The sequence below is a fragment of the Monodelphis domestica genome, chromosome 2 (assembly GCF_027887165.1).
Source record: "Monodelphis domestica isolate mMonDom1 chromosome 2, mMonDom1.pri, whole genome shotgun sequence".
Lineage (NCBI taxonomy): Eukaryota > Metazoa > Chordata > Mammalia > Didelphimorphia > Didelphidae > Monodelphis > Monodelphis domestica.
The window spans coordinates 234,637,736-234,661,827 of record NC_077228.1 but is presented as its reverse complement, the minus strand read 5'-3'; the positions used below and the strand labels follow the sequence as shown (position 1 = coordinate 234,661,827).

General features: G+C 36.4%; 1 protein-coding gene across 2 annotated transcripts in view; it reads left to right on the top strand.

Moving 5' to 3' along the window:
- RNF213 (ring finger protein 213) overlaps positions 1-24,092 on the top strand; it is a 149,586-nt gene that overhangs the window by 9,274 nt on the left and 116,220 nt on the right. For both annotated transcript variants that reach the window (XM_007482897.2, XM_007482898.2), the window contains 8 exons: positions 8,585-8,754; positions 10,064-10,726; positions 10,904-11,008; positions 11,162-11,343; positions 13,257-13,415; positions 14,128-14,327; positions 18,894-19,177; positions 21,236-21,477. In XM_007482897.2, the coding sequence (XP_007482959.2) occupies positions 8,585-8,754; positions 10,064-10,726; positions 10,904-11,008; positions 11,162-11,343; positions 13,257-13,415; positions 14,128-14,327; positions 18,894-19,177; positions 21,236-21,477 (2,005 nt within the window). The remainder of the gene's footprint in view (positions 1-8,584; positions 8,755-10,063; positions 10,727-10,903; positions 11,009-11,161; positions 11,344-13,256; positions 13,416-14,127; positions 14,328-18,893; positions 19,178-21,235; positions 21,478-24,092) is intronic.

The following is a 24,092-nucleotide window of genomic DNA, read 5'->3' as shown; positions in this document are numbered from 1 at the left end:
CTGCCCCCGAATATGTTGATTTTTTTTAAAAAATATATTTTATTTGATCATTTCCAAGCATTATTCGTTAAAGACATAGATCATTTTCTTTTCCTCCCCACCCCCACCCCCCATAGCCGACGCGTAAATCCACTGGGCATTAGATGTTTTCTTGATTTGAACCCATTGCTTTGTTGATAGTATTTGCATTAGAGTGTTCATTTAGAGTCTATCCTCTGTCATGTCCCCTCAACCTCTGTATTCAGGCAGTTGCTTTTTCTCGGTGTTTCCACTCCCATAGTTTATCCTTTGCTTATGAATGGTGTTTTTTTCTCCTGGATCCCTGTAAGTTGTTCAGGGACATTACACCGCCGCTAATGGAGAAGTCCATTACGTTCGATTATACCACAGTGTATTAGTCTCTGTGTACAATGTTCTCCTGGTTCTGCTCCTCTCGCTCTGCATCACTTCCTGGAGGTTGTTCCAGTCTCCATGGAACTTCTCCACTTTATTATTCCTTTTAGCACAATAGTACTCCATCACCAACATATACCACAGTTTGTTCAGCCATTCCCCAATTGATGGGCATCCCCTCATTTTCCAGTTTTGGGCCACCACAAAGAGCGCAGCTATGAATATTTTTGTACAAGTCTTTGTGTCCATTATCTCTTTGGGGTACAGACCCAGCAGTGCTATGGCTGGGTCAAAGGGTAGATATTCTTTTAGTACCCTTTGGGCATAGTTCCAAATTGCCCTCCAGAATGGTTGGATCAGTTCACAGCTCCACCAGCAATGAATTAATGTCCCTATTTTGCCACACCCCCTCCAGCATTCATTACTTTCCTTTGCTGTTATGTTGGCCAATCTGCTAGGTGTGAGGTGATACCTCAGAGTTGTTTTGATTTGCATCTCTCTGATTATAAGAGATGTAGAACACTTCTTCATGTGCTTGTTAATAGTTTTGATTTCTTTATCTGAGAACTGCCTATCCATTTCCCTTGCCCATTTATCAATTGGAGAATGGCTTGATTTTTTGTACAATTGATTTAGCTCATTATAAATATGAGTAATTAAACCTTTGTCAGAGGTTTCTATGAAGATTTTTTCCCAATTTGTTGTTTCCCTTCTGATTTTAGTTATATTGGTTTTGTTTGTACAAAAGCTTTTTAGTTTGATGTAGTCAAAATTATTTATTTTACATTTTGTGATTCTTTCTATATCTTGCTTGGTTTTAAAGCCTTTCCCCTCCCAAAGGTCTGACATGTATACTATTCTGTGTTTACCCAATTTACTTATGGTTTCCTTCTTTATGTTTAAGTCACTCACCCATTTTGAATTTATCTTGGTGTAGGGTGTGAGGTGTTGATCTATTCCTAGTCTCTCCCACACTGTCTTCCAATTTTCCCAGCAGTTTTTATCGAATAGTGGATTTTTGTCCCAAAAGCTGGGATCTTTGGGTTTATCGTATACTGTCTTGCTGAGGTCGCTTTCCCCCAGTCTATTCCACTGATCTTCCTTTCTGTTTCTTAGCCAGTACCAAATTGTTTTGATGACTGCTGCTTTGTAATATAGTTTTAGGTCAGGGACTGCAAGGCCCCCATCATATGTGTTTTTTTTCATTATTTCCCTGGATATCCTTGATCTTTTGTTCTTCCAAATGAACTTTGTTATGGTTTTTTCTAAATCAGTGAAGAAGTATTTTGGTAGTTCAATGGGTATGGCACTAAATAGATAAATAAGTTTGGGTAGGATGGTCATTTTTATTATATTGGCTCGTCCTATCCATGAGCAGTTAATGTTTTTCCATTTGTTCAAGTCTAGTTTTAGTTGTGTGGCGAGTGTTTTGTAGTTGTGTTCATATAGTTCCTGTGTTTGTCTTGGGAGGGAATATGTTGATTTTTGAGTTGCCTATGGAACATCCATTTGGAAGATGTCTCCAAAGCAGTTGATAATATGCAAAGACCTGATAAACTGAACTAGGAGTCAACTGTATAAAGTTGATTATTAAATCCATGATACTTGACTCTCAATCCACTGAGCCACCCAGCTGCCCCCGTCCCCCAGAGTTTCTTGAGGTAATTTCCCATGAACAAAAGGCAAATTTGCTGTTTCATAAAATAAGGTTGTCAAATGCTACCCCTCAATTAGAATGCATCCTTCTGAATCAAGGTTGTATAAAAACTGCTTTTGTTTTGCAAAGGGCTCCAGTTTCCTTTTGTTCTTAATTGGGAGTGATCCTTTTTGTGAGAAATAGAGAATATGGATTATACTGTATGTTATTGAATATTCTGTGAATATTTATAGAAATGGACATCTTGACTTGGAAAGATTCTAGGGAAAGCCTAGAAATGGGTATTTCAGGTAATAAGGGAGATTGAAACCTAGTGGTTCATATTATTTAGAGAACAATAGGAAACCTGCCTTGCTGGGGGGAGTTGGACTTTCTTATTTTAATTCAACCAATATCTTAGGCACTTGAGGATTTAGACATGAAATAAAGCATACTCTCTGCTTTAAGGAAATGGATAGATAGAGCCAAAAGGAAGCATGATCCATATGTAAAATATACTACAAAAAGAGGTGATAAGACAATATCCTTAAATACTTAAAATAAATAAATAATACAAAATAAATACTATAATCATATATACAAAGTAGGTATTGAATAAATTGAAGTGATAGGGTGTATCATAGATGTTGTAACGGATAATTTTAGCGTTGTGACCTAAACTGTGTTAATTATTTGGTCGCTAAGGATATCCCAAATTAAAAAAATACCCAAGTCAGCTGGAAATTTATGGTGATTTAATTAATACAGAGGAAAGAAATTAAGAAGAAGGGAGAAGGAAAGGGTGAAAGATTTCTCCTGCCTGGCTTGTGCCAGGGGGAAGATTAGAGGCTCTAGGAAGGTAACATTTTGGAGAGCAAAGGAGGAAGGAATCACCCTGAACTCCAAGAGGACTCAGCCAAGGTGCCTGAACCTGAATTAGCCCAAGGGCAAACTCACTGCCAAAACCCAGAAAAATGCTGCCACCACTCCAAGATGTCGGAACACTTAGCACACTGCCAGCCAGAGCCTCCTCTCCCGGGAAAGAGAGTGAAGAGAGGAAGTGACATGCCCTATATAGACGGTTTTACGTCACTTTCCTGCATTTCATCTGTACCAATGGTAGCTTAGCTTGACTTAGGACAGCCCAGGGGTCTGCCAGCTGTTTCTGCACATATCTGTTGAAGGCCATCTTCTTAGATATTTAATACTTCCGTATGGGTGCAGACATTCCTGACCTTTGTAAAAAATAGACTATAACTCTGGACTTCAATCCCCACAAGCCCTTGCTCCACTTCCCCAAAATGCTTTGTAATCTCACGCAATTCTGAGGTGGGCCGAGATCGAGGAAGGATTTAAGCTGATTGCAAAGGCTTTTGTGGTCTCTTTTGGACTTCCGTTTTGGGGCAGACGTGGCTCTTTCCATAATGTAGGTGAGGTCTTGTCTAGGCCTCTGGCCTAGGCACATGTTGTTTCTTCTCCTGTATTTAATCCTTAATCTCTAATAAACCTCTAAAAAATATAATACTCCTTGTAGAGAGAAACAAATTTCTACCTGCCTCAGTCTCCCCTAAATTTTAATCTTTACACCTTGTTAAACTAAGTAGGGTGGAGCAATGTAGAGTTCCCAAGACTTGATTCTGTTAGACCAAGTATCTCTGTTACAAATCAGGAAATAACTAAATCAAATCTTCTAAAGTAAGATCTGAGTAGGGTGGAATAGTTTTAAAATTCACAATGTACTAATTGTTTAGAGACAGCCAAGACTGCCTTTGGGGCAGTTTTATGGAAAATTTAAAAACTTTATATGAGGAGGAAATAGAATTAGAATTGGGCCTTGAAGGAAAAGTAGGATTTTTGCTGGTTAAGATGGAAAAGGGTAGACGTCCAAGTCCTTTAACTGAAAGCCATATATCCTGATCTATAAGTTCCTCACTTTCTTTTCCTTAATACACACTAGCTTTTTAAAGTCCTTTCTAAATCATGGCCTCTAGAACTGAATATAGTTTTTCCATTTAAGGCAGAGCATAGCAGGACAAATATCTTTCTTGTTTTGGACTCTGTTCTCTTTTATTTTAAAAAATTATTTTTCCTTATGCTTGTGTTGATGCAGATTAAGGTTGCATTAACTTTTTTTTTTCCTTCAGCTCACTAAAGTTGCTAAGCCTTTACTTTCCAAACTTTATTTGGCCATTACTTTATGATTCTGTTTTTTCTTCTAATATTGATTTAAAAACAAAAAAAAAGTGGGTTTTTATGTTCCTGTAACTTATAAATTAAATTTCATCTTTGTTAGATTCGGCACAGTGTGGGATCTCAGCTCAGTTGCCCAGTGTTTTAGCTCTCTCATCTAACTTAGTGCCATCTGCAAGTGTGAAGAGCAAATGTGAAAATCTATTCTTTCATTTGAGCCAATGGTAAAATTTGAACAGATCAGACCTGAGGATGGATGTCTGGGGCACTTCTACAGCCCTCTCTCCAGATAAATGTTGATTTGTGTCCAATTATTCATCCAGTTAAAAAAACATTTCAAGAGATTGGACACGTTCAAGCAAATTAATATCTTCAAGAAATTGGAGAATATCTTTACAGTAGGATGCAGGATCAGACAAACCATTGGGCCTGACTTCCTGGAAGAAACTTCAATAGATAACAAAATGTTGGTACTTCTGGCTCGCAAGAACAATCCAGCCTGGGATTTCTTCCTCAAGCAAATTCCCAAACTCACTTAAGACTTTAAAGTCTTTGTAAGGATGGGAGTGGGGGACCAGATTTTACTAACTTTTTGGTAATATTAATAACTATTAATAATTAGAGAATAACACTTTCTCACACCACACAGAAGGAACGTACTAACGTTAAGGAGAATTTATCCTTATTAATTTGGCTCATATGTGTTTTGAATCTGTTTATGTGTGTATGTGTTTCCTCTGGTAAAACATAAGCTCTGTGAGGGTAGTGACTTTCATTTTTGATTAAAATTATTTCAAGAGATTAGTTTTGTGTAAAAATATCAGTTTATTGATTAGATTAGTATTATTACCAATAAAAGTAATCGAATGACCAAATGACCCCAAAAGCCCTTTAGGCAGCTCTATTAATAGTTTTAGGAGCCTATTAGGAGACACACTGATTGGAAAAGAATACTTTGTTCATTTAAAAAATATTTATTTAGACAAATTCTTCCATGATTCCATGATTCATGATTTTTCCCACCCCTCCCTGCTCCCTCAGGGAGCTGACAAGCAATTCCACTGGGTTATACGTGTATCATTGTTCAAAAGTTATTTCCATGTTATTCATATTTGCAATTGCATTTTAATGCCCAAACTCCAATCACATCACCATTGAACCATGTGATCAATCATATTTTTTTCTTCTGCCTTTCTACTTCCACAGGTTCTTTCTCTGGATGTGGATAGTGTTCTTTCTCATAAATTCCTCTGGATTGTCCTGGATCATTGTATTACTACTAGTAGAAAAGTCTGTTACATTTGATTGTGCCACAATGTATCAAATTTTGTGTACAATGTTCTCCTGGTTATGTCTAATACCTGCAGTTCTTTCCAATTCACATAGAAATCCTCCAGTTCATTATTCCTTTCAGCACAATAGTATTCCATCACCAACATATACCACAATTTGCTCAGCCATTCCCCAATTGATGGGCATCCCCTCATTTTCCAATTTTTGGCCACCACAAAGAGTGCAACTATGAATATTCTTGTACAAGAATCTTGTACCCTCCTTGGGGTACAAACCCAGCAGTGCTATGGCTGGATCAAAGGGCAGACAGTCTTTTATCGCCCTTTGGGCATAGTTCCAAATTGCCCTCCAGAATGGTTGGATCAATTCACAAATCCACCCTCAATGAATTAATGTCCCTACTTTGCCACATCCCCTCCAGCATTTATTACTTTCCATAGCTGTCATGTTAGCCAATCTGCTAGGTGTGAGGTGATACCTCAGAGTTGTTTTGATTTGCATCTCTCTGATTATAAGAGATGTAGAACACTTTTTCATGTGCTTATTAATAGTTTTGATTTATTTGGCTGAGAACTGCCTGTTCATGTCCCTTGCCCATTTATCAATTGGAGAATTGCTTGATTTTCTGTATAATTGATTTAGCTCTTTGTAAATTTGAGTAATTAAACCTTTGTCAGAGGTTTTTATGAAGATTGTTTCTCAATTTGTTGCTACCCTTCTGATTTTAGATACATTGGTTTTGTTTGTACAAAAACTTTTCAATTTGATGTAGTCAAAATTATTTATTTTACATTTTGTGACTCTTTCTATGTCTTGCTTGGTTTTAAAGTCTTTCCCTTCCCAAAGGTCTGACATGTATACTATTCTGTGTTCACCTAATTTACTTATAGTTTCCTTCTTTATGTTCAAGTCATTCACCCATTTTGAATTTATTTTGGTGTAGGGTGTGAGGTGTCTGAGATCTGGGACTGCAAGGCCCCCTTCCTTTGTATTTTTTTTTCATTATTTCCCTGGATATCCTTGATCCTTTGTTCTTCCAAATGAACTTTGTAATAGTTTTTTTCTAGATCAGTAAAAAAATTTTTGGAAGTTCCATGGGTATGGCACTAAATAGATAGATGAGTTTGGGTAGTATGGTCATTTTTATTATATTGGCTCCTCCTACCCATGAGCAGTTAATGTTTTTCCAATTGCTCAAGTCTAGTTTTAGTTGTGTGGAGAGTGTTTTATAGTTGTGTTCATAAAGTTCCTGTCTTTGTCTCGGGAGATAGATTCCTAAGTATTTTATTTTGTCTAAGGTGATTTTGAATGGCATTTTTCTTTCTAGTTCTTGCTGCTGAGATGTGTTGGAAATATATAGAAATGCTGATGCCTTATGCGCGTTTATTTTGTATCCTGCTAAAGTTGTTGATTATTTCGATTAGCTTTTTGGTTGAATCTCTAGGATTCTTTAAATAGACCTTCATGTCATCCGCAAAGAGTGATAACTTGGTCTCCTCATTGCCGATTTTAATGCCTTCAATTTCTTTTTCTTCTCTAATTGCTACTGCTAATGTTTCTATTACAGTGTCAAATAATAGAGGTGATAATGGGCATCCTTGTTTCACTCTTAGGGAGTTCTTTGATGGCCTGTTGTATTTCATTTTCTGATATGGGATTATTTAAGAATTCTATTTCTTCTTCTGTTAGTCTAGGCAGTTTGTATTTTTGTATATATTTGTCCATATCGCCTAGATTGGTATATTTATTGCCATATAATTGGGCAAAGTAAATTTTAATGATTGCCTTAATTTCCTCCTCATTGCAGGGGATGTCTCACTTTTCATCTTTGATGCTTTTAATTTGCTTTTCTTCATTCCTTTTTTTAATTAGATTGACCAGTACTTTGTCTATTTTGTTTTTTTTTTCAAAGTACCAGCTTCTAGTCTTATTTATTAGTTTAATAGTTCTATCACTTTCGATTTTATTAATTTCTCCCTTAATTTTTAGGATCTCTAGTTTGGTTTTCTTCTGGGGGGGTTTAATTTGTTTGCTTTCAAGTTTTTTAATTTGCATTTCCAATTCATTGATCTCTGCCCTCCCTAGTTTGTTGATATATGCACTCAGGGATATGAATTTACCTCTGATTACTGCTTTGGCTGCATCCCAAAAGGTTTGGAAGGATGTGTCACCATTGTCATTTTCCTTGATGAAATTATTGTTTCTATGATTTCTTCTCTAACTAACTGATTTTGGAGTATCATATTATTTAATTTCCAATTAATTTTTGATTTGGTTTTCCATATACCCTTACTGATCGTTATTTTTATTGCCTTGTGATCTGAAAAGGCTGCATTTATTATTTCTGCTTTTTTGCATTTGTATGTCATGTTTCTGTGACCTAGTGTATGGTCAATCTTTGTGAATGTGCCATGTGGTGCTGAGAATAAGGTGAATTCCTTTTTGTCCCTATTTATTTTTCTCCATATGTCTATTAACTCTTATTTTTTAAGATTTCATTCACTTCTTTTACCTCTTTTTTATTTATTTTTTGATTTGATTTATCTAAATTTGATAGTGGTTGGTTTAAGTCTCCCACTAATATGCTTTTACTGTCTATTTCTTCCTTCAGTTCTCCTAGTTTCTCCATTAGAAATTTGGGTGCTATATTATTTGGTGCATACATGTTGATTAGTGATATTTCCTCATTGTCTAGAGTCCCTTTTAACAAAATATAATTCCCTTCGCTATCCCTTTTAATCATGTCTATTTTTGCTTTGACTTTTGTCAGATATCATGATTGCAACTTCTGCCTTCTTTCTATTAGTTGAGGCCCAGAAGGTCTTACTCCATCCTTTAATTCTGACCTTGTGGGTGTGTACCTGCCTCATGTGTGTTTCTTGAAGACAACATATGGTAGGGTTTTGGATTCTAATCCATTCTGCTATTCGTCTACGTTTTATGTCAAGTACTTTTTACAGAGCATAATATATATGTGTTTAATAAATGCTTACTGATTGATTGATAGAAGATAGCATTTTTTGGTTAGCCAGTGAAAATTTCTCCTTCATAATTTGCCTGTCTCTTCTATAGAGAATGGTGAATCCCAGCTAACTATGGAAGCAGAAATAGAATGTGGAAAAGAACTTAAGGGTGATGATGTGCTTCCTTTGGTGATGGATACTAGTGACCATTTACCTGATAAAAATAAAGAGGCCCATCCATATAACAACTATTCGGACTCTTCATGGACTATACAAAAGGTGAGTATGAGTTTTATTTGTTCTTTAAATACTTTGACTGAGGTGGTTTCAATGAGCACCTGACCAAGATAAGCCTTGGTTATTCAATTCTCTTCCTAATGTTTGACACTAATAGTTATTTAGTTATTTCCACTTGGCTCATTTGTTTTCATCTAAAAATTAATGTTAGAAGCAGATTAAATTGACTTCCCTGCATTCCAGGCAGCAATACCATTGTTTCTTCATTTTTTCACCCTTAACTCTTCTTCCTGCCCATAAATAACTTAATCCAACAAGCTCTTTAAAAAAAGACCCCAGAGTATGTTAAGTTTTGTGCTATATTATAGGAATTACTGTAGTCATTCTCATTAAGCTGTGTTTATACAATGCTCAAAATACTCTGGTGGGCTCCTTCTGTTTGCTGTACAGGGTCCTTGTCTTACTCCCAGGCCATGGGATACTTAGCTAAATATAAAACTTGTATTGGGAGGAGAAAAAGAATATTAGTAGTTTCTAGCTTTTCTCATTCCCCAACCCTATTTTATTTATGTTATTGAGCCCTACCACTTGGAAAATGAATATATATCACCTAAGAGCTCAGTCATTCTTTATGAGAGAGTTTGGAAGGCTTATGCAGCTCAGAAGGAATTTTGCTCATGCTTTGTCTCTAAAACCCTTTATGGACACTTAGTTCCTCTCCTCAAGCAGTTGTTTTTCTTCTGTGTTTCTACTCCCACAGTTTTTTCTCTGACTGTGGATAGTGTTCTTTCTCGTAGATCCCTCTGAGTTGTTCAGGATCACTGCATTGCCACTAATGGAGAAGTCCATCACATTCGATTCTACCACAGTGTATCAGTTTCTGTGTACATTGCTCTTCTGGTTTTGCTCCTTTCGCTCTGCATCAGTTCCTGGAGGTTGTTCCAGTTCACATGGAATTGCTCCAGTTTATTATTCCTTTGAGCACAGTAGCATTCCATCACCAATATATACCACAGTTTATTCAGCCGTTCCCCAATTGAAGGGCATCTCCTCATTTTCCTTTTTTTTTTTTGCCACCACAAAGAGCTCAGCTATGAATATTATTGTACATGTCTTTTTCCTTATTATCTCTTTGGGGTACAAACTCAGCAGTGCTATGGCTGGATCAAAAGGCAGACAGTCTTTTAGCGCCCTTTGGGTATAGTAGGAACATTATTTCAATGGTCTTAAGAAAATCATTCCAATGATTTGGACTGATCAATAGCTAAACTTCTCAATTATAGTTTCTCTTTAAAAATGAGAATAAGATTGCAAAGATGTTAACTTGCCTTTTTTTTCCTACATCATATAGTCAAAGAAGAAGAATAGAAAGAAGAAAAAGAAGAAGGATCAACGTCTTCTTTCAGAGGAACTGGACTCTTTGTCCCTTTCTCATCCAGTCCCTGATAGTCTGACTTCTGTTACAAACCTTGGATTGATGGATAAGAAAATTAAACCACGAGAAAGCCAAGTTCAAGAAGATGGTTTAATGAAGCCCTTGGTCGATTACAGTGATATTCAAACTGGAAATAATCAAATCTCATTTCCTTCTGTTATTGAGAGTTCCAATAACAATAATGTTGGTTTAGAGTCAGAGGAAGGTGTAACCAAAGAAAAAGAAATTTCAGATTTAGAAGCTCCAGTGGAAAAGATGGAAATTGATGTACATCCTGAGATTAATCAGTCTGTCAGAATACTAGAAGAAGTCAATAAGATGGAAAATTGTAGCCCTGTTGATTTGGTCAAGATTCAGGGACCCACCTCCATAGCAGGGAAGGATATAGAACAACTCAAGGTAAAAGATAACACTTGGGAGTCTCTCACTGAATTGACTTCATCTAAAATTGAGGAAACAGATCTTTTATACTCAACTCCTGTTCAAAAAGTCCCCCTGCCAGATTCAAAAATGGACATTCCTAATCAAAGGAAAAGAAAAGAAACATCTAAGCCCCAAATGAATGCCTCACCTCCCAGAGTAAGTTGTCTTGTTAAGTGATTTAAAATTGTGGTTTAGAATTGCATTCCCTTCCTGCTTCTGATGGGTGGTGAGATTTTCCTGTTATTAAACTCTTTGTCCTAAATTACCCCCTGTTGTTACATATTGTTGTCCTGCAAGTCCTGGTCTGATGTTTGGGGCTTTTTTTTTTTTAAGGAAGCTAAAATGAAGTCAACTAATCAAGTAACGGGATCAAGAAAAGAGGATAAAAACAAGAATCAAGAATTGAAGCAGCAGCTTGCAAATGAACCAGCTTCTCGAGTACGTTTGATGGTTTCTATGAAATGGGTGAAAGAGTCCTTCTAAATAACATGGAACTAACTAAGCTCTACTAGTCTTTCCACTAAAGCTGATTTTTTTTTTTTTTTGCTATCTCAGATCAAGAATTACATTTTGAGATTTTGTGTGTTCTAGGAAGTTGAAACCCAGAAGAAACCTACCAATCAAATGGAGAGAGTAGAAGATAAAAATAAGCCCAAGGATATGAAAAAGCAAGAAACGCCTTCTGAAAGTAGTGTTGATTCTACTTCGAAAAATCTGGGACTTTCAAAAGAACAAAAAAGCCAGACTGCCAATGAAAAGAAATTAAAGAACAGGTAGAAGTAAAGCCAAGCTTTAACCATTAACAAAATTCTGTGCATAGACAAATTTCTCAGATGAATCTTCTCCAAGTAGATTTGGGATTATTGCCAATTTTGATTCTCTCATTTGTCTATTTCTACCCTTAGCATTAAGAAGAAAAAGTTGAGGGACAGAGAGGAATCAAAGAATCGCTGAGTTAGAAGAAACCTCAAAGATAAATTCATGCCTGTAAATCTAGTCTTTGATTGGCAACCTTTACTGAGGGAAAAGCACACTCATCTCCTAAGGCAGCCATATTATCCATTGCGGCTAGTTTTTCCCTCCATGGTTAAGCGGAACAAGTCTTATTCCCTTTCTGATTGAGACCCTTTTTCATACTTGAAGACCACTATTATGTCCCTCATAAGTTTTTTCTTCTTCCAGTTAGACTTCCTTAGTGCTTTCAACTTGGCATTCAACATAGGGCATGATCCCAAATCCTGGTCAACTTTCTCTAGACATTTTCTAGCTTGACAATATAAATATGTGTAATGGAGGAGGGAAAAGGAGAAAATGAGTGGAGGGTTCCTCTCCTCTATTATTTATGGGGAGAAGTAAACCAGATTCTGTCTTCACTGGAAGGATGTGACTTCATTAAAATGTAGAAGGGGAGAAGTGGGGGCTGGAGACAGATATGAACCAGGTTATCTTGGTAAAATGACAATATGCCTTCCTCAGAGGAGATCAGGGCCCCTGAGGCTGTCTATCTCAGTGAGGCAAGATGCTCCTTTATGGATTCACTTAACATAGGCACTTTAATGGACAGCCTTTAGGGGTTAAGGTATGGCACCAACTGGCAAGTAAAGATGACAATATTCCTTACTAGTACTGGGCCACAGGGGTTCAGAGTCAGATCCTCTTACTGAATGACAGCTTGAAATCCTGTCTCAAACCTATTGATCCTATCCTCTTGTTTGTTATCTAAAGACAGGCCCAAACCAAGATCTAATATTTGAGATATAATTTATTTATATATATATACAGAGGAGGATAATGGCAGAGGAATGAGAGAAAAGTTATGTGGGTGAAAGTCAGCCCTATGATCTGCCCACCTTGCAGATTGACTTTCAAAGTTTGGAGACCAGAGGCTTCTGGGCCTTGGCCTTCTCCTTCACCAACTGCTCCCTATTCCTACACTTATGGTCTAACTAAATCCTAATGTTTAGTTCAAGCGATGAGTAAGGGAGAGAGATCCTTGGGGAAGGATTCAGGTTGGCTCAGGCCAGAGTAAGTCCAACAAAATTCCTGTTGAGAATCCTATAGTTGTTGATTGATCTCAGTGGAGGTATTCTGGCACTCTGGATGGGGTCATGTCCCAACTGGTAAAGAAATGTGGTTGAGCTTTTTCTCAGCTTCAGGAAAAATGCCCCATATCATTCCTTTCCCAGTCTGGAAGCCCTTTACCAATGGCTTCAGAGTTCTATCAGCTTCTCAGAACTGTCAGGATTCTCCTAGCCCGTTCTCCACTCCTCAGGCTGATCTGTCCATCAAATTGACTTCTCAAAGACCAGGGTCTCCTCCTTACTTTTACAAATGAATATAAATTAGAACACTGTAGATGTGGTGATAAGAAACAGCTCTGACATTATTTATACCTTCTTATTTGACATAATTGTTTTGGTATTGTCTCAAGCAGTCAGTACTATGTAGGGAATCTACTGTAGCATGACTCTAGCTCTTTCTGTCCAGACTGCCCTTTTCTGTTTCTTGGGAGGTTAGTTCAGATTCCTTCACTTCAAGTGGAGAAAAGTAGAATTTTGTTTAAAGACTGATCTGGTCAGAATTATGTGATCAAGAAGAACCTTCGTTCAATGTGTGAAAACACATTGTAAGAGATTGACTTAATTTTAAAATTTGTTTTATGTTTATGCTTGTGTACATATTCTAGGACATTAAATCTTGGTGAAGGAATCAGAGTATACTTCCATGCAATTCTGTCTGTGGATTTCTCATTTGATCCTCAGTGTCATAAAGTGTCCATCAGGGGTGGAGAAGACTTTGGAAAAAATTCTTGGGATCATGATGTTTGTGAGATGAATTGTACAAAGTAAGTGCATTTAAAATTTTTTTGTAAGAAACATTTTGAATATATGACTGAATCAAAATCATAAGAAAAGAGGTACATGAATGAAACTGGATTGATAAAATTGATTTCCAAATAAAATCTTTTTCAAACCAAAATATGATTTTCATTTTGAACTTTATAACTAAGTTTTTTGACAGAGAGGCAAATGTGGTCCTGTAGAAAGAGAATAAATATATATAACAAATACATCTTCAAAAAAATATTGCTTTTTGGGAGAAAGAGTTTTAAAAATGAAGGAACTATAAAATAACATCACCATGTTTTACATCTGCCTTTTAATAGGCAGAGGACCTAGGGAAAAATAGAAAAGCAACTAACTTGTTGAGAAATTTATACAATTTGAGATTTAATTGAATTTAGTAAACATTTATTAAATACCTACTCTGTCCAAGAAAGGCAATGAGTTGCCTGGAATACAAAAGCAAAAAGAAGTAAGAGTCATTACCTCAAGAAGTTTGCATTTTATTTAGGGCATATGATATGAAAATAGGTAAAGACAAAATATTTTCCAAAGTATTCAAATTTTAAAATACAAAATTATACAAAGTAATTTCAGGGTGAAGAAAGCACTTAGGACTGGAGGGAGTAGAATGGGAAAAACCTTATGTAGACGATGACATGTTCCCTGATTTGAGGGAATCAAGGCCTCTAACAGCAGCTTCTTATGTTATAGAAATCTGAGTGAACATGGATTCCTTATTGAAGGTAGTATGATGATTACCAAGGACAAAATGCAGAAATCTATACCTTACAAATATTTTATTGTTCATGACTCAACCGAGGAGTATGAATTTATTTATAAAGTACCTTTTAAGCCTGGACAACATGTCAACCGCTGCTTGTTTATAAAGGATTCAGGTCTCTCCTCTGGAGGTAAGCTACCAGCTGGTTTTTATGATCATTCTTATGTCTTAGAGTTTTTTAATCAGTTTTGTCTACTTTGATATTTTTAACAGACTGAAAAATTAATTTTTAGATTTTCTTTGATTTTTAACATGTTTATTGGACAGTATGCTTGATTTGGAGTCAGAAGTGATTTGTTGTATACACTTAGTTGTATAATTATGGACAAATCATTTAACCTCAGTTTTTTCATCTGTGTGATGGAAATAATATCTATACTGCCTATATATGGCATTGCCTTTCCTGATCCCCATGATGCTAGCACCTTTTCTTTGAGATTTTTAACTTAAGTTTATGATGTAAATATTCATGTATATGCCTTATTTGAACATGTTGTTTGCCTCATTAGACTGTGAGCTTCTTGAGATTGGGGACTACTACCGTTTGCCATTATTTATATTCCTAGAACTTAGCACATGTATTTTTCTAACAAATACAGTAGTGGCTTAATAACTGTTTGTTGACTTGATTTGATGTCATTGGCCTAGAAATTCAAATTCTATTCCTGGACACCACCTTCTTAAACAGCATTTCAATTACTAAATTAATTTTTCTCTTTCCTTTAATGGTAACAATGAAGAAAACACAATATGTGCCACTTTGGTTTTCAATTACTTATGCAAGATTTTATAATCATTGGCAAAATGTTGTGGTTTCTTTAGACAGCTCTGTTTATTAGGGCAATCTTATCTGTTGCATGTAAGCCCTTGTAATGTGTCTTAATAAAGCTTTCCTACCTACTCTTCCTGCTTTGTCTTGTCTGCCTATTCCTAGTTTTTGAGCAACGTATTGTAAGAATTTTAAATTTAGGTTTTATTAAGTTAAATTTAGATTTTATGTTAAATATGAGAGTGTTGTGGTCACTGATTTAAAAATATTATAGCTTAAGGGGGAAGCTGGGTAGCTCAGTGGATTGAGAGCCAGCTCTAGAGATGGGAGGTCCTAGGTTCAAATCTGGCCTCAAAAATACTTCCCAGTTGTGTGACCCTGGGCAAGTCACTTGACCCCCATTGCCTAGCCCTTACCACTCTTCTGCCTTGGAGCCAATACACAGTATTGACTCTAAGACGGAAGGTAAGGGTTTAAAAAAAAATATTATAGCTTAAGTCAAAATGACTTTTAGCAGCTTTATTTGCAAAGAGGTGGAAAGAGTGAAAGTGGAAAAATGTAGCTAAAGATTTTAGCAAGCCCTTCTAGATGAAGTGTGTCTCAGCCCCACAGGGATTTCCTGGTAGTCCTTAGCCAGAAGTTGCATGGAGTCTTCAGCCAGAGTTGCACTCACCCAGCAAGCTAATGCAGGATTTAGGGAAAAGGTCTCCTCTAAGCCAAGGCAGGGATCTCTGTAACCAATCTCTCCTATGCCAGGAACGGAATGAATGCTAGACTGTGTTTGTCTCTTTTTATACCCCTTTTTTCTACATCACTTCCTGTCGTTCCCACTCCTTCACAAAAACCAATGCCAGTCTTTTCAGTTTGCCTAGCGTTGCCCAGGCGGAAGCTAAGGGAAGGAAAGAAAGGAAATTGGAAGATCTAATCTTAAACCCCAAAAGTCAATGTACTAAAACTTTCTATACTATTCTAATTAATTCCTTAATTACTACTTAAGATTAGGGGAGAGCTTGTATGAACAGGAACAAGGCCAAGGGAGTCTTGCTAATGGGTCTGGAAAAGTCCCAGTAGAAAATCACCAGCAGCAGCTCTGTTGAAAATCACTGCAGCAGCAGCAACAGCAGCAGGGATAGGCAGAATCTCAAGAAAAGCCATAGGAGAGGGAATATATGGCTCTCTAGGTCCACCCCAGAATAGCCATACAGAAAACCCTCCTGGTTCTTCTTACTGTTAGGGAAAGCAATAGCCTGTCACTCCCCCAATGTTCTGGAATCCTTCTGCCTTGAAGGATTTCCTGATTTGTAGGATTTCCTGCTCCTGGTTTGTAGCAAAGAGCTAACCTTTACAACAGTTGGGAAGCAGTGGCCTTAATGGTAAGTTGGGGTACTTTAAGTTTTTGATTTGATTAGCTAAAAATAGGCAAGGGGAAAGTTAATCCTGTCTTCACAGTATTCTGTCTAAAATATCTTATAGCTATGAAGGCAGGAAAATCAGCATCAGGAGTGGGTTCTCTGAAATTGTAGTGTCAAGTTGGGTAGCTATCCTGCCCCAAGGCTTTCCCACCCTTAGCATTTTAGTTGCACAGAGTAACTGGGAATGGGGAAAATCAGAAGTAGAGAATGTAACACTGTTTTTGTTGCCTCCACCACTTCCCTGACATCACATTTCTGCCATCTCTTCTCCCTCTTGTTGAATCATGGACTCAAGTTTGTGGTTAGTACTTTTTTTACCAAAAAGATTCTCTTTTGTAACTGAAGCTAAACTTAATTTATTATTCGTGGTAAAGTAGGCAGCACTAGGATAGCTGGCAGTTGCTTCTATGTGATGTCTTGTCTGTTTGCTTGAGCATTTTTTTGTAGTTGACTGTAAACTTCCTCTACCCATTTAAAAAGAAGATTTACTCCACCCCAACAACTGAAAAAGCAAGAAAAAAAATTTCTTGTTACAAATATGTATAGTTAAAGCAAATTGGCCATGTCCAAAAATAAGCATGTCTCAATTTGCTCTGAATATCACTTTCTATTGGGAGTTAAGTAGCATGTTTAGTCATGAATTTTCTGAATTCAAAGTAGATCAAAGTCATGAATTCTTTAAATTCATTGTGTTGATGAGAGTTCCTTAGTTTTCAAATGTGATTATCTTTACAATATTTTATATTCATTATTTCTTATAGAAAAATAATCTTCCATTATATTAAAATATGACAACTTGTTTAGTTATTTCCCCAAATAGTGGACATCTATTTCATTTTTCTTGTTATTTGCTACTTCAAAAAGTACTGCTATAAATATTTCCTATCTATCTATCTATCTATCTATCTATCTATCTATCTATTTTTTTAAACCCTTACCTTCCGTCTTGGAGTCAATACTGTGTATTGGCTCCAAGGCAGAAGAGTGGTAAGGGCTAGGCAATGGGGGTCAAGTGATTTGCCCAGGGTCACACAGTTGGGAAGTGTCTGAGGCCAAATTTGAACCTAGGACCTCCCATATCTAGGCCTGGCTCTCAATCCACTGAGCTACCCAGCTGCCCCCCTTATCTATATTTTTAAAGGAAATATTTGTTTAAAAATCCTTCATATTTCATGTTATTTATAGTACTGTATTATGTAATAATATTAGATAATGTTTTCAGCCTATAAGGCATATGGAATGATATTTTAGTTCATATTCTCTCCCATAGACTACCTGGTTGCTGTCATCTCATTCTTTCTTATATTGGAGTCAAGGACATGTGTTTGAGTGCTGCCCAAGATATTACTAAATGCCCAGGAACATTCTGCCTGATATAGATCCAGCCCCTCCAGGGAAAATTATCCTTCTTATATGGTTATATTCATTAGATAGTCTTCCTTGCTTATTTAGGTCACTACTTTTTTTTTGTATTTCTTTCCTTGTAAAATTTGAAGTGAGATGTTGAGGAAGAGAAAGGAACCAAAAAAAGAGCAAAAGAAATATAATTTCTTTTCAGGATCATGAAAGCCATAAGGTTAGTTTTTCTAATGTTTTGAACCCAAGGGAGGACCTAAATCCATGGTTTTTCTTTAGGGGGGGACTCCCCATGTAAGAATTGATTGAGTTCAGATTTAATTTTTTAGGGGAAAATTATTTTTAATGCTTACAAATCATATGAAGAACCTAAAAGCCACATTAAAAAATTTAGCACTTTTTAGCTTCTATAAGAGGATCAAATAGTCTTAAAAGCACTTTGCAAGCCCTCAGGTGTGGTGTAAATTCCCATTATTGTTATCATAAGAGTCCAGGTCTGCTGAAGTTTGTGGTATGTAATGCATTATTACTTATCTTGAGTAGGTATTTCATTTCCTGGTAGTTTTGAGGGGTAAGAAAAAGAAAAAAAGAAAAAATTTCTTTGTGCTGGAGGAGGAGAAGTGAAAATCGGCATCTCAAGAATGTATTGTGTATATGTGTTCATGTGTTTTTTACTGGATATGTGAATTCATTGTTTTAGAGAGTTCCCCAGGTAAGGAGTCTCCTCAGCACTCAGTAAAGCTCCAGCCACACCTTTTCTGTAACTTAATAGTCATAGCATTGCCTGGACCACCATTGCCTTATTTAGATCTTCCTAACTCCAAGGCCAGTTTTCCATTCACTACACATGGTATTTGCAAGATGTTAATGCAAAAGTGATGATCTCTTTTTTTTTTTTTTGAGAATTGGCCAATATTTTTTGTAGCAGACTATGTGGAGTCATCTTTTCCAATTATATGTTCTACTGCCATGAGGTAGGACATTTTCAAGTTAAAATTGTTTTATAAAGAGTTTCAGAAAAACATAAATAAAATAAGATTTAAAAATCCTATGCATCTAACTGCCCTAACAAGCCTTGTGATGCTTATCCAACCCTCAACATCTAGTCAAATTGCTCTTAATTATGTGTATTTACCAGAGTTCTTTCTTTTATTCTCAGAATGGCACCAGTATGATGATATAATTTGTAAGAAGCCCCCTAAGAACCTGATAATGAAACTCAAGAATTTTTTCACAGATGAGACAGCAAAGGTGGTAAAAGGAAAATACATTGCAGCCAAAATTATGCTGGAGAATATCTTCAGTATCTTTAGTACTTGGAACACCATTAATTTGAATAGCTTTTTCAGCCAGTTTTCTCAGTTTTATTTTGTGGTCACGAAGCCTATGGTTTATGAAGACCAGTCAAAGCAATGGACATCTTTAGGATATGGAGAAAAAGAGGTATTCAATTACATAGATTTGCAATTTCTAGATTAAGTTTAAAAATCAATCTTCATATGTAGGCAAAATGCTTAATACCACCCATTGGAGTTCTCTTTCCCTCCCTGTTCTCACTACTTGATATTTCATTCTTTTTGTTTTTTTAAACCCTTCATGTCCTCTTTGAAGTAGTAGATCATAAGACACTCAGCTTTGGTTTCTGCTTCCTACCTTGTTCAGGTTCAATTTTACTCTTAACAGTATTATCAGGATTGGGAAGAGAACCCCCTGTAGCTTCTTTTTTTTTTCTCTGACAATGATGGGCTAGCCTGAGTTTTGAATGACCAGTACACTTAAAATGAATGTTCCTTTGAGATTTATTTGTTTCATTTTGGACCTTTGTTTACCTATTAGTGTGCAAATTTATATTTCTTTTCAGAAAGAAAGGTTGGGATTGGGAAAAGATTAACTAATAGCCAGGGTCAGATAAAGTATGAGAATAATTTTATTTCTTGTGTTAGGATTAAAATTCTTTGGAGATCATATCTTAATTTATAATTATTCATTAAATAATTTGTAAAAGTGGATCAGAAAGAGGAAAGTTCTCTAGCCTATGCATGGCTGGCAGTTCTCCTGGGTCTCCTATTAGCCCAGGAGCCAGGCCAATGCATAATTTGCTTTCAATTCCCAGGCAAAAAGCCCTCTATTGCTTTCTTTACTCAAATTTATGTTCTCACTGATGGTCCTTTCCAAAGCCCTTCCAAATGGAGGACTCCAACCTCACTCAGTGCAAGATGCTGGTCTTCCAGATGGCAGGGATTCAAGAGAGACAAGAGACAAGAGCTGGAAGGAAGCTAGGAGTCACAAGACCTCTAGTGTGGCCCCCAGAATAGGCATTTCTACTCCACTCCTCCCCCATTCTCTTTCCCCTTCCACTATCTTGATTTGATCAGTGGGTAGATTATTTCAACTATTATCAAAACTTCCCCTTTTTAAAATCCAAAATTAATCTTACTTAGTTCACCAAGAAAAAGAAGACTGGGCTTGTGTTGATTTTTCACACTTGCTTATTTTCCAGCTTTCACTTTCAGTAAAAACAATCAGAAAACCTTAAGGTCACATATCTTCTTCAGTAGAAAAGAAGGAGAAAAGCTGAAAAGCTGTCTTCTGTTCAGTAGGGGCTTAAGAAAGGAGAGAACTCTAGTTTGAAGCAAAAGGTGATGGCAGTGAAGAAAAAGAAAAGCAGGCAGGCCATTTTATGGGATCCTTCATATGGGACAGAAGCACAAAGTATGGTAAAACTGAAATGGATGTTTAACTCATTGAATAGTGCTTTTGTTGGCTTTCTGGAAACTAAAGCTCAGAGTAGGGAAGCAACTTGCCCAAGGTCACAAAGATGTTAAGTGGCAAAACTGTCAGAGGGGACCACAGGGTTTTCTGATTCAAATTCCAGAACCAAAGTGTAACCAGGGAGCCTGGATGGGCAAATGTCTTGCTCATTCTGAAGGGCATTGGTAGGAGACCGTAGCTCCTTACTGTCTTTATTCCTCTTAGTTCCTGTCCCAAACCATGGGGCACCACCCACCAATAGTAGTACAAAGCAAGGTGAATCTTTGATATGGTGGGGGTGATGATGGAGATGTATTCCCATTGGTGGATGAAAATATATTTTCCCATCAAAACATAGTGGTTTTGAGGGGCAACTGGGTGGCTCAGTGGATTGAGAGCCAGACCTAGAGATGGGAGGTCCTGGGTTTAAATCTGGCCTCAGACACTTCCTAACTGTATGACCCTGGGCAAGTCCCTTAGCCTTCATTACTTAGACTTAAGGGTGATTAGTTTGTGAGGAGGGAGAATGTAGAGAAAGGGGACAAACAGGTGGCATTGAGAGTGTATTATCCCTATTTTAACTATCTGGTGCATTGGCATAGCAAATATAAAGGAACTGTTAGTCAACTAACTGCCAAACTTAATGGTTTGGGCTCTCATACTAGTAAACAATCTGTAATGTAGGTAACTCTAAAGGAAAATACTAACTAAACTATATCCTTGTTTTCTTCTTTCCTTTAATGGAACTAGATGAAGAATGTATTGTGGGAAAAAATGAAATGTTTCATTTTATCATCTTTAAGCAAGAAGGATGATGGTGGTACATTTCAGCCATTGAAGATGGGACTAATTATCCTCATATTAATTGAAACATATAAATTTCCTGCATCAGAAGATGACCTCATTTCATTGTGTAAACTTCTTTGTTTGGACTCGATTTCATGGACTGACCTTTGTGAAGAGCTAAAGCACCTTCAAGGGGCAAATCTGAAGTATGTAATATGTATACATGTGTGACCTCTGCGAATGCTCATTTGTCTAGAGAGCTAGGGTACTTTTCCAGATTCACCAGATTTTCCAGTGAAGATTGATTTTCCTTTTATTTCACCTTTCCTTTTATGGTAATAACCTTTTGGCCCTTTATATAGTATTTTTTGAAAGTACATTTGATTTGGTGAGGAAAATTCCATAGCCTTCTATAAGAAACAATTTCAACCAGAGTCAGCAGTTCTAGCTTATTTGTAATGACAAAATTTAGCCAAAGTGTGTATTTGGAAAATAGTGTAAATGTCTGTGTGCCTATATAGATTTTCTACAGGAAGCTTTAGAATTTCAGTGTTTTGTCATGCTACTTAATATGGGGGTCATTGAACTTGAGTGGGAAACAAATGGCATCTTTGTCATAGCATTTCTTTTGTTGTTCATGAGAATAGACCCCAAAATCTGAAGTAGTTATTAGATCATTTGGTAAAGGAGAGTGGCTCTGTATCTAGATTTTGGAAGATTTACATTATGTGGGATTTTAAGATCCAAAGTATGTAGTTAAGCAGTTTCTCAAGAGGTCAAACTGAAAGCAAAGTAGATTGAGGATAGGTATGTAAATCTAAAAGGTGTGGTAACCCCAAAACCTGGATTTTGAATGAATCCTGGACTTGGAGGAATCAGAAATACCTCCTGGTATTCTTAGACAATTACTAGGATCCCAGGTTATTCTGGATATGGACAACCTTTAATTACACAAAGTTTGATTTAAATAGTATGATGCTTTCTTCTGAAACAATATAATCATTTTCTTCACAGCTTCAATTCTTTAAAAGTATACTTCTGAGGGTTTGACTTTTACTTGATCCCTTGACGAAAGGATTCCTAACAAAGATGAAGAAATGATATAGTAAACAGAATAGTTTAATCCTAAAAGCCCCTCAATATTGAGGATTACCTACTGTGCAGAAGCACTGGCAATCTTCATTTTCTTTATGTTGGCTTCTGATAGCTTGTCTTTCCTCCAGACTCAGGTTACTTACAGGAATGTGTTAATGGTTTTTGAAAGGCAAACCAGGAGTCAGAAGATCCAGTTCCACTTTTTACTAATCTTCTAATCCTGGGCATGTCACTTAACCTTGTTGATTGTACTTATTTATCTGTAAATGGAATTGAATAAAACTTCTCTGGCTCCCCTATAGAATTGTTGTTAGAGTAAAATAAAATAATGTATGTGAAAATACAGATATTTTACAGATGGCAGGTAGTGATGAAGAGTTAAAAGAATGAGTGTGGTTTTGGAGTCTAATCTCACCTACCTAAAAGTGAAGAGAGATCTACATTGTAAAAATTTCTCATTTGATCTTTTTTTTTCCCCCCCAATGACTCTGGTCTTTTTATTCAGAAATAGCACGGTTCCAAAACTAAAGGTTTTTCAAATATTTTCATATCTGGGTTAAGTAAAGTGTTGGTGAACATTTAGAATTGACCATATGGTGACTTTATGTCTTCCTAAGAGTTATTGTTATGAGAATAGTGATTTTGGACACATACCATCTTGTAAACATTAAAACATTTTGGGAACTTAATTTCATTTGATCCTTATAACAATGCCATGAGCTTAATATTGCAGGTGTTATTTCTGTTTTACTGATAGAAAAACAGGTTTGTAGAGTTTTAAGTCACTTAACACAGCTAGGACTCAAGAGGTTATATTTTAATCTACATTCTTTTGAGAAATTTTGTTAATTGTCCATTTGCCTATATCACAAAGTCTGATTCTGGGTTGTCATGCCCGGGTGAGAAGTATGTATATTGGACTTATTGGAGGGCCTTTGTAGACAGAGTGGTAGCAAAGTTTAATGGGTTGGAGTCTACAATTTATAGTGTAAATGACCGAGGTAAAGGGATTAGGTAAGCTTCCTACAGAAACAATGGTAAGTGATGATTTATAAGATAAGGATAATGGAAATGAACTATTTAAGTGATTCTCAATAGGAGTTTCTATAGGTAATATATCAGTGTCAGTGTGTAACTCCCTAGTTAGGTTTCTCTTGGAGCACTTGGGCCAGTGGTTTCTTGGCAGGACATCTGGTAACTTGGGGAGGAAAATGGATTGAAGTCATGCTGAGGGAAAAAGCTTATGTCTTACTGCTTCTAAGTTAATGGTTATCTAGAGGCCTTGCATTCTGGGGTTCACTCTCACTACTGGGGACTACACATCTACAAATTACTGTTATCAAATATTGCCATAATTATTATTTTCTTTTTTTATTAACCATTTTTTTTTGAGTCATATCCAACTTAAGCTTTTAAAGCTTGAAGGTGAATTTGAAACTGAAATTTATTTACTGTTGGTTATGGATTGTTTCTGACTACATACTTATGGTATGTTTTACTCTTCTATCTTGACTTTCACTAGAATCTAGAGTATTGGTTTTTCATATCATTAAGAAAAATCTTTTCAGAAAAGCCTGATAAGAACCTTTTAGTTATCTATTTATTGATTGGAGTTTTATCAACAGTATGTAAAATATTTTATACACATTATTGGCCTTTCTGTATGCTGTTGCCTCCTATAATTTATATATTAGACAAAACTTACCTCTTCTATATACTCACTAAC